At 37.7% G+C, this 13465-nt stretch overlaps 1 protein-coding gene across 13 annotated transcripts in view; it reads left to right on the top strand.

Moving 5' to 3' along the window:
• LOC127065873 (calcium/calmodulin-dependent protein kinase type II alpha chain) overlaps nucleotides 1-13465 on the top strand; it is a 64908-nt gene that overhangs the window by 45911 nt on the left and 5532 nt on the right. For 4 of the 13 annotated variants that reach the window (XM_050998850.1, XM_050998848.1, XM_050998849.1 and 1 more), the window contains exon 12: nucleotides 6847-6903. The exons of 1 other annotated variant lie outside the window; for it this stretch is intronic. In XM_050998850.1, coding sequence (XP_050854807.1) covers nucleotides 6847-6903 — 57 coding nt within the window. Of the gene's footprint in view, nucleotides 1-6846; nucleotides 6904-9720; nucleotides 9982-11489; nucleotides 11655-12112; nucleotides 13423-13465 lie in introns of those variants that run through there. 8 more of the 13 variants (XM_050998839.1, XM_050998840.1, XM_050998838.1 and 5 more) reach the window with 5 other exon arrangements.

Raw genomic sequence — 13465 nt, 5'->3', positions numbered from 1 at the left:
CAAGTGCAAATCGATAACTCGATCTGTAGTTACAACGATTAACGAGTTGTCATTCGGAATTTTGTTTCATTTATTTTTCTTTTTTTTTTTATATATATTTTTCTTTTCTTCTTTTTTTTTGAAATTAAACAGAGAAATATCAATATCTTTCGAAGATTTATATTCGTCGAATGGCAACGCGTTAATGATATCTCCTTATTGTTTTCCCCGTCCCGATTCCTCGACTGTTACAAATTTTACTAATACAAATATATAGATCTCAGAGATTCGTTAAGCGTGTACCGATTTTCGAGAAAAATAAATTCTTTAATTTTCTCTTTCGAATTATGTTTATCTGATCAAGTAAAAAAAAAGAAAAGAAAGAAAAAAAAAAGAAAAAAAATTTCTTGAGGATTCGAAAGGATAGGCCAGTCGTCAATTTAATTACAAAGAGTCTTGTAATTATACAAATGAGAATCCATCGTGCATGCCGCTATCCCCGCCCCAACCCATTAATTTAAATAAAAAATGAATTACTTCTATCAACCTTGTACATATTCATATGTTAACACATTGCGGATGGATCACGAGAGTTCTCGTCTTTTTTGTTCCAAAGCTTGTGATCAATCGTGAGAATTTCCGTATTTGCATCGTTGTCGTTTAGAATGGGAGATTGTAACGAAAAATGCATTCGTTGAGGTTATTACTTTCATATAGATTTAAAAGCGATTAGTCTTTTGTTCTTAGTAATAAAATTAATTTGATTTTTACATCAATTGGATATCTTATAGCGTTCGATAACAGACATAATTTTTCACGACGATCCGTTTGAACTATTTTCTCATCGGTCGAACACATATCATAATCAAAATTTGGAAAAGAACAAAAGTATTTCATTTCAAAGGGTGACTTAAAAATTTATGTACAAGCTTCTTTTTATTCATTCCTTAGAAGCATAACTGGCCAATGGCTAAAGCTAGCAATAAAATTATCCGCAATGTGTTAAGGTAGATGATAGTTTTAGTACTCGTCGAAGTAATATTTCCTGTAAGATTTATTAAATCGAAAAAAAAAAGAGAGAGAAAAAAAAAGAAAAATGGTGGATTCGATGGCCTGTCCTCATTAACTGCTGCCTCTACTATACTCGAAAGCGACTGCTTAACGAATCTCTTCGTTGGTAATTGAGGGTTGCGAGAAACACGAATAAAAAATTCGTTCGTAATCCCGGTAATTGTATATGCGGATATATCAAGAACGTACACGTTTTCTTCCCCAAAAGTATTTTATCGTAGAGTAATCGATTTGTTTCCCTCCTCTTCCTTTCAACTCTTCCTTTTTACCTTTTCTAAAATTTCTCCTTGTAATCGACGAACACGTCATTATATACGTATATGTATATGTATATATACACATACATCTCTCTCTCTCTCTCTCTCTCTCACTCTCACTCTCTCTCTCTCTTTCTCTCTCTCTCTCTCTCTCTTTTACTCGCTCTATCTTATCTCCCATCTCCTTCCACATCTCTTCGTTCCTTCGAATACTTCATGACTCTCGATAATGTTCTTGAAAGCATCGTGCATTCTCAAACTTGCTCCTCTCGATCGCTCGCTACTATTGATCGTCGTGTTACACGCTCTTTGACACATTACATGTTGGAAAGTTGTTTTTGAATTCGTCAGCGCTGGTAGGCATTTTGTTGTGGCAGACACCCGCTTGACGGCAAGGTTTTACTTATAAATACTCGTTATTCTCGCGACAGATAGAGAAATTCGATCGAATTGAACAAAAAAAAGGGAACAAAAGAGAGCAAAGTAAAAAAAGAAAAGATAAATAGAAAAAGAGAATCCAAAAAAAATATATATATATACGGAAAGAAAAATAAATAACGTAAATCGATAAATAAATGAAGGTAGATTGTGTATAGTATTAATAGGCTCGTATCCGTGACTGACACGCACGTCTTATTATTTGTTGAAAAATTCAAATTGACAAGAATAACTAGACGACAATCTCCGTTCGATCAATTTCGCATTGTTGTTTATTCCATTTCTCTCGGCAAGTTTTCACAAGCACGCACGATCATCAACGTTCGTAGTATACTTTGGGTTTTTGGTTTTTAATATGTATATATATATATATATTTATATATATATATATATTTTTTTGTTTTTTCTTTTTATTTATTTTTTTAATCGAATTGACTCGTCTATTTATTTTTTGTCTCTATCTATCTTTCTCTCTTTCTCTCGTTATATATATATAAAGATATATATATATATAAACATATATATATATATATGTGTAAGTCTATAATATATATATATATATATATATTATACGTAGTAGTCGAAGGAAGAATTTTTGCGCGTATAATGATCTCACGATCGAGAATCCTTTGCGTGCATGCATCCTAGGCATTCCTTCATCCCGTACACAGTATGCCAGATGAATTTCATTTGCTTTTAAGCGCCAGGCACCGCATCATAACGCGTCTACACACTTCACTTACTCCATTTACTTGAGCTTCGACGAATTATCGAAGTCAACGAGGAGACGTAATAAATAACCTTTTTCAAGTTCCTTGATCTTATAAAAAAAAAAAAAGAAAGAGGCGCGAATTTTGATTTCCTGGATACATAGAGATCGTGAAAAAGATCGAAAGGGTAAGAGATTCGTTCAGAAATCGATAACGCGTGGAAGAAGGGAGGATAATTTAAATCTTCGGGGAATAGAATCCTCTTTTTTTGTCTATTAGTTTTCTCTGTCTGTCTTTCTTTCTTTCTTTCTTTCTTTCTTTCTTTCTTTCTTTCCTTCTCTATTTTTTGTTCTTTTTTTTTTTACATGGATACTAATCCTTTCTAAATACTTCAACAGACTGTCGTATTATGTCGTATATGTATTTACGACTATCTGGATTTTCTTGGGGAAAAGAATGATTTGAAAAATGGAAAAAAAATTAGATAATAGAAACAGGTTTATCGATCTTTCCCATTAGCATATATCGAATATGATAGCGATGTCTGGCTTGCACATATATATATATATATATATATATATATATATATATATATATACATATGTATATATTTCCGTGTGTTGTAAAATTCGTGGGAATTTTGCAGCACTGATACAGTGGATCGAGAATGCGAACCGTGAGTAAACATCGAAAGCACAGTAACTTTGCAAACGTCAAAATTTTGACGATGTTTTTAATTAGCGAATATTATTGCAAATGTTATATCACGCTGTAGTTAGTTAACGGCGCCGTTTCAGAGTCAGAGATATTTAAATAATATATTCGTCGAGCTCGCGTGTCCGAATATGTTTTGAAAAATAAAACATTTTTTTCTTTTTTCTTTTTTTCTTTTGTTGACTTTTTTTCTATGATAATTACAATGTACGATATAATGTTTGAATATCCGTTGAATAATTTTTTAATATAATCGATAGATCGACGGTTAATGGGGATCACAAAGTAGAATGAAAAATTTTCGATTCGAATAGTTCCAACGTGGTTTACATAGACGATCAAAATTTCATTACCGCTATGATAAAATCCAATTAGCACGTTCGTAATAAGTTTACCGTGTCTGCAATGGCGCCATCAAATTCTCGGATATTTCAAAAAAGAAAAAAAAAGGAAAAGAAAAGTAACAGGGTACGAGCCGCGAATAAAAATTTCACCTAAACTACCACTACCACTATCAGCTACAAATCGGAATTCCTTCGTCGAGTAGTAATATGCCCGTAGGTTTAGCAGCAATCTAGCGAGCATTAGCGATTATTAGATTTGATTCGATGAAAAATATTATATCAAACGAATATAGTTGCGACTTCGATCTCGAACGAAGATAAAGAAAATTTTCAAATGGAACAATTCACAATCCGCGGTAATAAAATAGAACAGCTTTCTGTTTTTGTTTTTCGTCTAAATTCTACGAGAAAAACTATTAAATGGATTGAGTCTTGTTAGCGACATTAGTTATATATCTAATATAATAGTAGCTTTTTCATGTTTGCTTTCGCGTATGCGTGCCTCGTAGACAGAATTTAGACGCGGAATACGTGTAAACGTTCGAATTAGAATACGAATAGTACGATGAATATGATTCGTCGTAGTTTAAGAGAGAAAAAAAAACGGATGATCCGTATCGATTAATAGCGACCTTAATCTTGTTTCTATTAAACGGTGAATGCGATATATCTGTTAGTTTCGTCGTTGCCGATGTTAGATTCGACGATTAGACGTATGTAGGTATGTACGTAGGTATGTATATAGCGTTAGATGTTCGCCGATAGAGCCACGATATGGCGAACGCATCCCATATCTTTCTTTTTTTCCCCCATATCTCTTATGTGCACTCGATATAATCGATCTCTTGTTTCCAAATTGTTTATTATACTTCCTACGTGTGTTCTTTTTTGTCTTTTTTCTTTTTTCTTTCTTCTTTTTCTTTTTCTTCCTTACAAATTAGTCGCAACAATCTTGTTCGTTGCACATTACTTACCCGTTGCACCGAGTAATAGCGTCGATCCCTACTTTTCACGCTCTTCAAATAATATTCAAATGATAAAACAGAAAGTAGGAAAGACGTTGCTCGTGCTTTGAAACGAACGAAAGCACTCTTTTCCTAGCATCGATTTATACGACAGCATACACGAGCCCTCTTTGTCTTTTCTCTCTCTCTCTCTCTCTCTCTCTCTCTCTCTCTCTCTTTCTCTCTTTCTTTGATCACAAATTTCAACGCGATGCAAAGTCTACACCGTCTCGCGACGTCCCTCCAAAAAATATGCACGCGTGCATTAATTCTGCCTATCCTCCTATCGCATATTCGATCGTCAAATTCGGTGTTATGGATTTATGAATACCTGCCACCAAATTCCCTACACGGAATGATCGACCCAAAAAAATCGTACATCCTTTCGACTGCTTTCTTTTGATCTCTTTGATCTCTCGTTTCTATTTTCTTTTCTCTTTTTTTTTTTTTTGTTTTTTAATGTTCCTTTTAATCGTTACTCTCTCACATTTCTCTCGAACTGTTCCGCTTTGTCGTCCGTCAACCAGTGTACGCTAATTATGACGATGGATCGTAGCAATGCATGCGCTTTGTACCGATTTGCACGTCCATTTAAAACGTCCATATGTCCAAAGGAGATGCCTTGTGCTCTGGTTATTACCTCTTGCCAATGGGTCGTATACTATGTACTCTACATATTGCATTTAAGTGTTACAAATGCTACCTACTGCAAATATATATATATATATATATACACACTCACACAGACACAAAGACAGACATATATAAACATATGTGTGTATGTGTGTGTATGTGTTTATATATATATGTACATATATATCTGTGTATATGTATACATATGTGTGTGTATATATGTACATGTATGTATATATATATATATATATACGTTGTTGATACAATATTAAATGACCATTCAAAAATTTGCATCGACCTTAGCGAGAACGTTTTCTTCGTCGTTCCTTTTGTTATTATTGCAAACAGTCGTCGTCAGTGTGTATGTATGTATGTATGTACGTATGTATATATATGTATGTATTTATATATGTAGATATGTGTGCACGTTTGGTACCGATTGGAAGTTGAAAGTTATTACTTTGACTTGTTATAAATAAGGAACGAATCTTATATACGAATTAGTTAAACGCGAACTTCATAAAATTGATATTATTATTTAAGAAGCAAAATAACGAAAAAAAAAAAAAACAAGAAAAACAAAATGATCAAGTTCATTCGTTCTTTATTAATTTACGTGGTTTCGAAATCTATCTCTTCTTCTTATTACCGAGAATCATGTAATTACCGACATCAGGAATGGAAAGTCTTGCACGTTTTTTCTTCTTCTTCTTTTTCCCCTTCTTTTCTTCTTTTTTTTAATCACCACCTGCTCGAGTCATGATCTATTCATGACGCATCGAGAGATCCGCACGATCGCTAAAAGTGCGCTGCACCATTCCGGCACTTTCCCATGGGTTTTTCTTTCTTTTATATATATATATATACATATATATATATATAAGTATATGTATATATATATACGTAATAAGTCTCAAATCGACTCTTCCAATTGGTCCATCGAATGACAAATCCCCTTTGATATATAACGCCTAAACCGTGATCGTAACGCACGTGTCCCCATTCGCATCAGTCCTACTTTCCGAAAATAAAAAAAATATTCAGAAATGTTGAGACTTAAAAAAAAAAACGATAAAATAACTAGAAGAGACAAGTAAAAGATATAGAAAGAAAAAAAAAGCAGCGGCGTATTACGTTCGCCGGTATCGTATATATACGAACACTCGCATAGATTTTCAATGCATTTTTGTCTACATACAAAAAAGAGATAAGAAAAGCTATTGCACTGAATACAAAAGGTCTTGTCGCTCGCCGTTTGTTTGTTATCAGTGTCGCTAAAAAGCTTGACGATCGATTGGTCTCTCTGAGAAAGGCTAAAGAAAAATAAACGATAAAATGTCATGATTTTTATAATTCTTTTCCATTCGTGTATATTTTTTTCAGAGAGATCAACATCGACTCTCGTCTAAAAATTGATAATGCTAGAACGAGAATTAATTCTCAAACGAATGAAAAATAAAATATATGCAGGACATGGCTGATATATGTATATAAGTATAGAAAAGACATGTATGTATGGATACGTATGTGTATATATATATATATTTATTTATATATATATATACATATATATGTATCTATATATAGTCCAGTTAAATAAGGAAAGAAAAAAAAGAAAAAAAGAGAAACATGCGTTATGTAATTGATATCTTTATCACATATTCGTATAGGTGATGTATGTGTGTATGTTGTACAGAGGATAAGAAGGGCGGCGTCGACCGGAGCAGCACGGTCATTGCCAAAGAACCCGAAGGTAAAATAATTCAAAAAAATAAGAAAGATCGAGAAACGTGATCAACGTTTCGACGTCCTTCTTTTGTGTATACATATTGTGTAATTATATATTATTATGTATTATATAAGCCCGTAATACATTTTTATTTTTTTTTTTTTTATTTATTCATTCTCTTTTTTTTTTCATACGGGACGCTCAATTCGCATCCATTCATCTAATTTCTATTTTAATGACAATTTCATTTTCTATAAATTAACTAATCCTACATCATTAGACGCGCATCCAAATGAATAATATATGTATACATACATATATAATATAATGTAACACACGTGCGTGCCTTCCCCGAGTGATCGTCGCGAACACGTGTATACCTCGTTTATGAATTTTTTTGTTTTCGGCACGTTGGCACACTAGCGAGTGATCGCACCATTGCACATTTATATTTCATAGTGATAATATATGTATATATGTTGGGTTAAAAAAAAAAAGAGAAAAAAAATGAAAGAAAGAAATAATTAAAAAAAAACAAACAAACGCGGAACGGGAGTGTTTCAGCGTGCCATCGAAATCATTTTTTCAAACGTTTCGTATTTCGATATCATCTCTCTCTCTCTCTCTCTGTCTCTCTCTCTCTCTCTCTATTTGTCTGTCTCTCTCTCTCTCTCTCTCTCTCTCTTTTTGTCTCTCTCGTCTCGTTGGGAAAGGGAAAGAAGTAATCGAAAAAAAAGTTGTTCCTTTCGAAGGGATGCCGAGGGTTGATATCGAAAAAATGTTGTCCGTTTTGGAGACGAACGTTTATTTTTTTCTTCTATTTTTTTCGCCTATATTTTTTCTATATACATACGTACATACATACATACATACATATATATATATGTATATATATATGTGTGTGTGCATATGTATAGATATATAGAAAAATTTTGCGTCGAGCTTCCAAATCGAGCTTTTGTTGCACCCTGTTTGTTCCAGCTTATCCGCTAAATCGTGCGGTGGATCGACCGTCTTTCCAGACTCCTCTCTCTGTATCTATCTATCTTTCTCTCTCTTTCTCTCTCTCTCTCTCTCTATTTTTTTTCTTCTATCTCTATCTCTTATACGCTCCTTTCAAAAAACGGACTAATCGTTTATGCTCGCTCGACCGATGGTCCCTCTAAACGTATCCGCGATTAATTTTTTACTTAAAACATTCGAATCTTTTGCACGAGCAACTTAATGTGTCGTGTGTCCCTTCGTCCGAACTAACAAAGACTCGAATCTTAACGGGTTCTAACGAAGAAGAAGGAGGACTCTAATTTCTTTTTTTCTTACAATTAAAGAGAAAAAAGAAAAAGAGAAAACGAACGAATAAAATTGAATATCGGAAAATGGTTCGAGGAATTGCGTCTGATTTAGAAAAAGAATGTTTTTTTTTTCTTCTTCATTTTTTTTTTTTATCTTGTCTGAGAAATCCGTAACGCATTTGTAGAATGTCACGCTCGTTCGAAGCAAGTGTCTTCGAACTTAAGGCGCCAATGCGCCGGGTCCGTAACACGTAGACGGACAGACCTGTCTGTCCTCTTGGCATTACATCTTGAAAATAGAACCGGAGCAGTCCGCGTAGTTCGTTGGATAGAGCAACTCGCGTTCTACTCGGTACTTATGCGTTTGAAAAGTACGTATAAATCGGTATTAAATCGTTAAACCTCGCGTACCGTTCCTTAATCAATCACGAATCGTTTTGTAGTCGTTCTCTCGGATCTATCTCGAATACAAATTCTCGAGATGTTGCTTCGAGGATAATCGAAAATGTCGACGATAGTTGGCACGGCGAGCTCGTCGAAACAGGGCAACAATCACGGTGGGTCCTTTTCTCGCTCGATCCAATCCAGATATCGAGGAAGCATCGATTTTTGATTCCGATCGATCGAAATCTCGACAAACGAACAAATCCCTTGCGTCCTCTCTCTCTCGACGTCGACGTCCTTCTCCTTTCGAGGAAAACGTCTTCGGCTTGTTTGCTTCGACTGACGTTTCAATTTGTAGAAAGGTTCCTTAATCCTAAAGTCATTGTACGATGGCTAGAAACTTTATTTATTCGCGTTGACCGCCGAGACTACGTTTATCTTCAAAGACTCGTGAGGGGAAGAGAGAAAGAGAGAGAGGGGGGGGGGAGAGGGAGGGAGAGGGAGAGAGAGATAGTCAGTGTCAACCATAATCGAATTGGAAAGTATTTGATCGGACGCAAGGACGATTTTCGAGGAAGAAAATCAGCGAGCGAGAACATCCGACCGATTAGATCTCTTCCCCGAGTGTACTTTGAGAAACTCGTTTCGAACCGAGCGAACGACTCGCGGTATAGGTAGTACATACTCGATTTACGATCTATTTCAAGAACGCTTTTTGTCTATTTCTCTGCGTACAAGGTCGTAAGCGAGAGAGAATCTAGATCGCGTCCAGCCGATCTTTAGTGGTTTTGGCACACAGTACCGTTCTAAACTGGCACGAACGAATTCTAATAGTAAAATATTATTTGATCTTACGCACGTCGAATCGAAAGCCTCGTCTTCTCCTTCGAAACACAAGCTATTTTCGTTTGACGTCCGAAATGGACAAAGGAAAGTCGACGTCTAACGGAAAAGGAATAATCCAGTGATCAAACTAACGTTCTCGATTGAAATGCTTTAAAATCTATCCTCTCCCATTGTCAGCGATCGAAACGCGCCTTATGAGACGCGCCTGATCGACCCGAGTTAACTCCGTCCGAGTCGTTGTTTCCCTGCTTTGGCACGTTCTTCTTCGAATACGTCCTCAAATTCTAGAACGATATATTTCTGGTCTCTTCCAACGAAGGATCGAGTTCCGGCGGTGGTGTAACGCCGAGCAATCCAGGAGGCGCACTTTTCTCCTTGGTAGATAGCACTACGTGCGGTCTCCTCAACAAGCAACCTACTACCAGTCAGGGCCAAGCGCAGGCACAAATTCTAAATCAGAGCCAAGTTGGTTCGAGTCAAGTGACTGGTCAAGCGACGAGTCAGCCGACGGGTCAGGCTCAAGTACAGGCCACGGCCAGTCCTCTCGGATTAGCCGCTGTACTCCTTCAGGGAGCGCAAGGTAAATGCGTGTGACGTCGAGTGTGTTGTGCTATCCACGTGGCTAGAAATATCTTTCCGGGGTATCGAACGAAAATGTCATTTTTCCTCTGTGAAATTTCTCCTTTGTCTCCGGTTAAACGGAAGACTCGCGACAATGCGATAAGAAAATGCGTCGGAGAGAGAGGAACCGACTTTATCCCTCTATTGTGCGAACGGATCAAAGACCTACTTTAGGACAGCCTCCTTTCATATCGCACGATAATAGAGTTTTACTATAATTTACCTTTGAAAATTAGTCCTAGCGACGTAGCTTTTAAGTTGTGTTCATTAGACCCTAAGCGTTAGGATAGTTTCGTATTTTACGAGCGCGTTAGAAGGAAAACCTCGATAACGTCGGCGAACGAAGAGGTTTGTTCCCGATGTTTTAGAGATATACCCGAGTACGTACGTTCCACGTCGTGGCGTAACGTTTCAGAATTATTGTAGGATAAAAGATGACGAACGTCGCTTGCGAAATGGCGACGATGAATATGTCGCATTAGGCTACGCCACGGCTCGCTCCTCCTCACGTTTATGGACGTCGTAGAGAATTCATGGTAAGAAGATGGTTTCGTGTCTGACCTTTTTAAAGCACATCCCTTTTAGAATCGAAGCATGACTTGGTTTTTCACGTTGTTCGAATCATCGCCCTTAGATCGAATCTAGCGACGAGTTTGTTTTTTCCTTTTCTTTTGTTTATTTCTTTATTTTCGTTTCTCTTTTTTTTCTTCTTCTTCTTCTTTTTCTTTTCCTTCGTCGTTACTTCTCTCATCCGAAATACGACTCGACTCAATTTCGAGCGACGGACCAAAGAAAGTAAGTAGACATTGGACCTTACGTTATTCCACTAATTTCTAATTATGTCCATGCGCGCACGCATCGTTCGTTTTCATCGTCGAGTCCAAGCTTCGAAGCGCACAAACAAGTTTCTACGCACCGTAGTGTCTACGTAGATGGTACCCGTCCTTTGTCGCGAACCACTCGAGCACACTCACCTTATCACGACGTACCCCATACTCGCAAACTCGCAAACTCTCGATCCTCGGTACTGTCCGCTTTCGTGCACTGTCTGGTATATATGGTAATTAATCGTAAGAATGATACACTTGGCATCCTTGATTCGTCGACATACGTAATCGTACTTTCCTTTTTGTTAACACTTTTACCAACGTATGTGTATCGTATCGTTCGACGTATTTCTCCGATAAATTTCTAATACATCCATTCCTCTCTTCGTTTTGTTCGAACGCGCGAGAAGTACGGAAGGACTGGAGCAGAGAGAAAAGAAAGGAAAAAAGAAAAGAACGTGACGTAGCGTCGTCCGTTGATCCATTTCGTTCTCTCTTACTCGCATTCGCATACGACACCCCTCCTTTTTATTTCTCTTCTCCTTATTCGTCTACATTTCTTGGATTTTCGCTTTTGTACGATGGCTGAAACTAGCTCGTATTTTCTTTTGTTTTTTGGTTGGATTGGTTGCATGACTAGCTGGCAGCACAGGAAGCGTGGGCAGCGGTTCGAGCAGTTCGAGCGGCAACAGCCAGAACAGTCAAACCGGGGCGTCGCCCTCCTCAACGGCCACGGTTTACCTCAGCAACGCCAACAACGCGCCGACGGGGGTGCCGTCGCGACGCCATGACTCCTCGGCCACCGGTCTGTAGTATGAAACGACCTCTTTATCGACCTCTCCCTCCTCCCACCCTTCCGACCTTCCCTTTCGAAAATCCTACGGATACGCCCAGCTTCTCGCGAATACGAAGTAATGTTATTTTCGAAAGCTATCGTTCGCATAGAATTCGGGACGCCGTTCGTTTTTCTAAAAAAAAATCTTTCTAGAACTCGTAGCAACTTTTTCGACGGATCTATATTCGCGAAAAGAAATCAGAAAAAAAGAAACCGAAAAAGAAAAGATCCTCTCGCCTTCCTCTTAACCCGAAGCTACCCTTGACGTATCTCGGTCCTTCCGGTCCTACATGGCACCCTTCGATAATACGTGAGTCTCTATATTTTTTCTCTGCATGCTCTCGCTCTCTCTCTCTCTCTCTCTCTCTGTGTGTGTGTGTCGTGTGTTACGTGTCCCGAAACCTGTGCCATCTTGACGAACACATCAGAACGAGACGTTCGCCGAGCGGCCGTCGGTGGTGGTGGTCCAGCGCAGAACGCGCATCGTCCCATTACGAATTGCGACGGCGAGCGCGACGACGGTAAGAAGAAAATCATCGAGGAGAGTCCTAAAATTCTTCAAGATAAAAAAAAAGCCAGTGGAAAACAGGAGAAGCCGTGCTTTAGGCGGTGTAACTTGTTGTGATCGAATCGAGACACGATGTTTTCTCGTTTCTTTTATTTTCGCTTCACTTTTCCTTTCTGTTTTTCTTTCTTTTTTTTTCCTTTTTTTCTTCTTCTTCTTCTTGGCTAAATCGCGGTCTTAATACGACGATCAGACCGACCGTTTGAGGGATAACCGACTCGTTCATACGTACACTGATCCGTACAAACTCGTACATCAGATGCACAAAAAGTACCTTATCGAAATGTCGCAAAAAAGTTCTTTACGTCAATTCTTCTTTTCTCTCTCTAAAAAGGAAAAACGAGAAAGCCTTAGAAAAAAAAGAAATAAAGAAAAGAAAAAGCAGAAACGTTCAAAGTATAAAATCCAATTCGTCTCGCACGAATATTGCCGACGTTGTCCTCGAAAGAATTACTTTCGTCGCCATTTCGTGTGACGATGACAAACACGCAGTGTGCGTGCAGCACGCATACTACCGGGGTACGAGTACGGAGACGGTGCGTCAAATTTCTATATCCATACATGTACTATACGTACATATATTCGTATGTGTGTATATACATAGTTACTTCTTTTTCGAAATATCACTATTCTAATAATAAGCGCGTAGAACACGTAGAAGGTTGACCATAGCTTGACGAGTGAACGTCCCATAGAAATTTTATTTACGGAGCTTTCCACGTCGAAGGCTACGCGTATATACATGTACATGTGTCCTCTGTGTAGATATGCAAAGAAACGTCTTTAATAAATACATATATTATTTACGAAAATCAAAGCAAAAGAATGATGAAACAACGAATGCTTCCCTTTGTAAATAGTAGTGTTCGCGCGATTACGCTCGCTAGTCACAGCTCTATTTAGTAGAAAGTAAACTGTGCTACGTCTTGTTTACGTTCGGATAATTTAATATATTCCAATAGTGAGATAAACGACAAATCGAAATACTTCTCGTCGAAAAGTTTTTTTTCCAAGTACATATACAATACGTACCATCGATTTCTCATTTCCACCTCGACGCGAGGACGATCAGGACCAAAATGATTTCTCGAACGGTGGGCTGCTCCGTCATAGATCGTGAAGCCAATCAAAACGAAGAGGAAAGAGAGAGGGAAAGATGGGGTGAGAGAGGAGGGGGGGGGAGGGAGAAGAGAGTTTACGTTGGGGCGGGGCGGGA

The sequence above is a fragment of the Vespula vulgaris genome, chromosome 8, assembly GCF_905475345.1.
Source record: "Vespula vulgaris chromosome 8, iyVesVulg1.1, whole genome shotgun sequence".
NCBI lineage: Eukaryota > Metazoa > Arthropoda > Insecta > Hymenoptera > Vespidae > Vespula > Vespula vulgaris.
The sequence above is the reverse complement of the archived record's forward strand: the minus strand, read 5'-3'. Positions and strand labels throughout refer to the sequence as shown.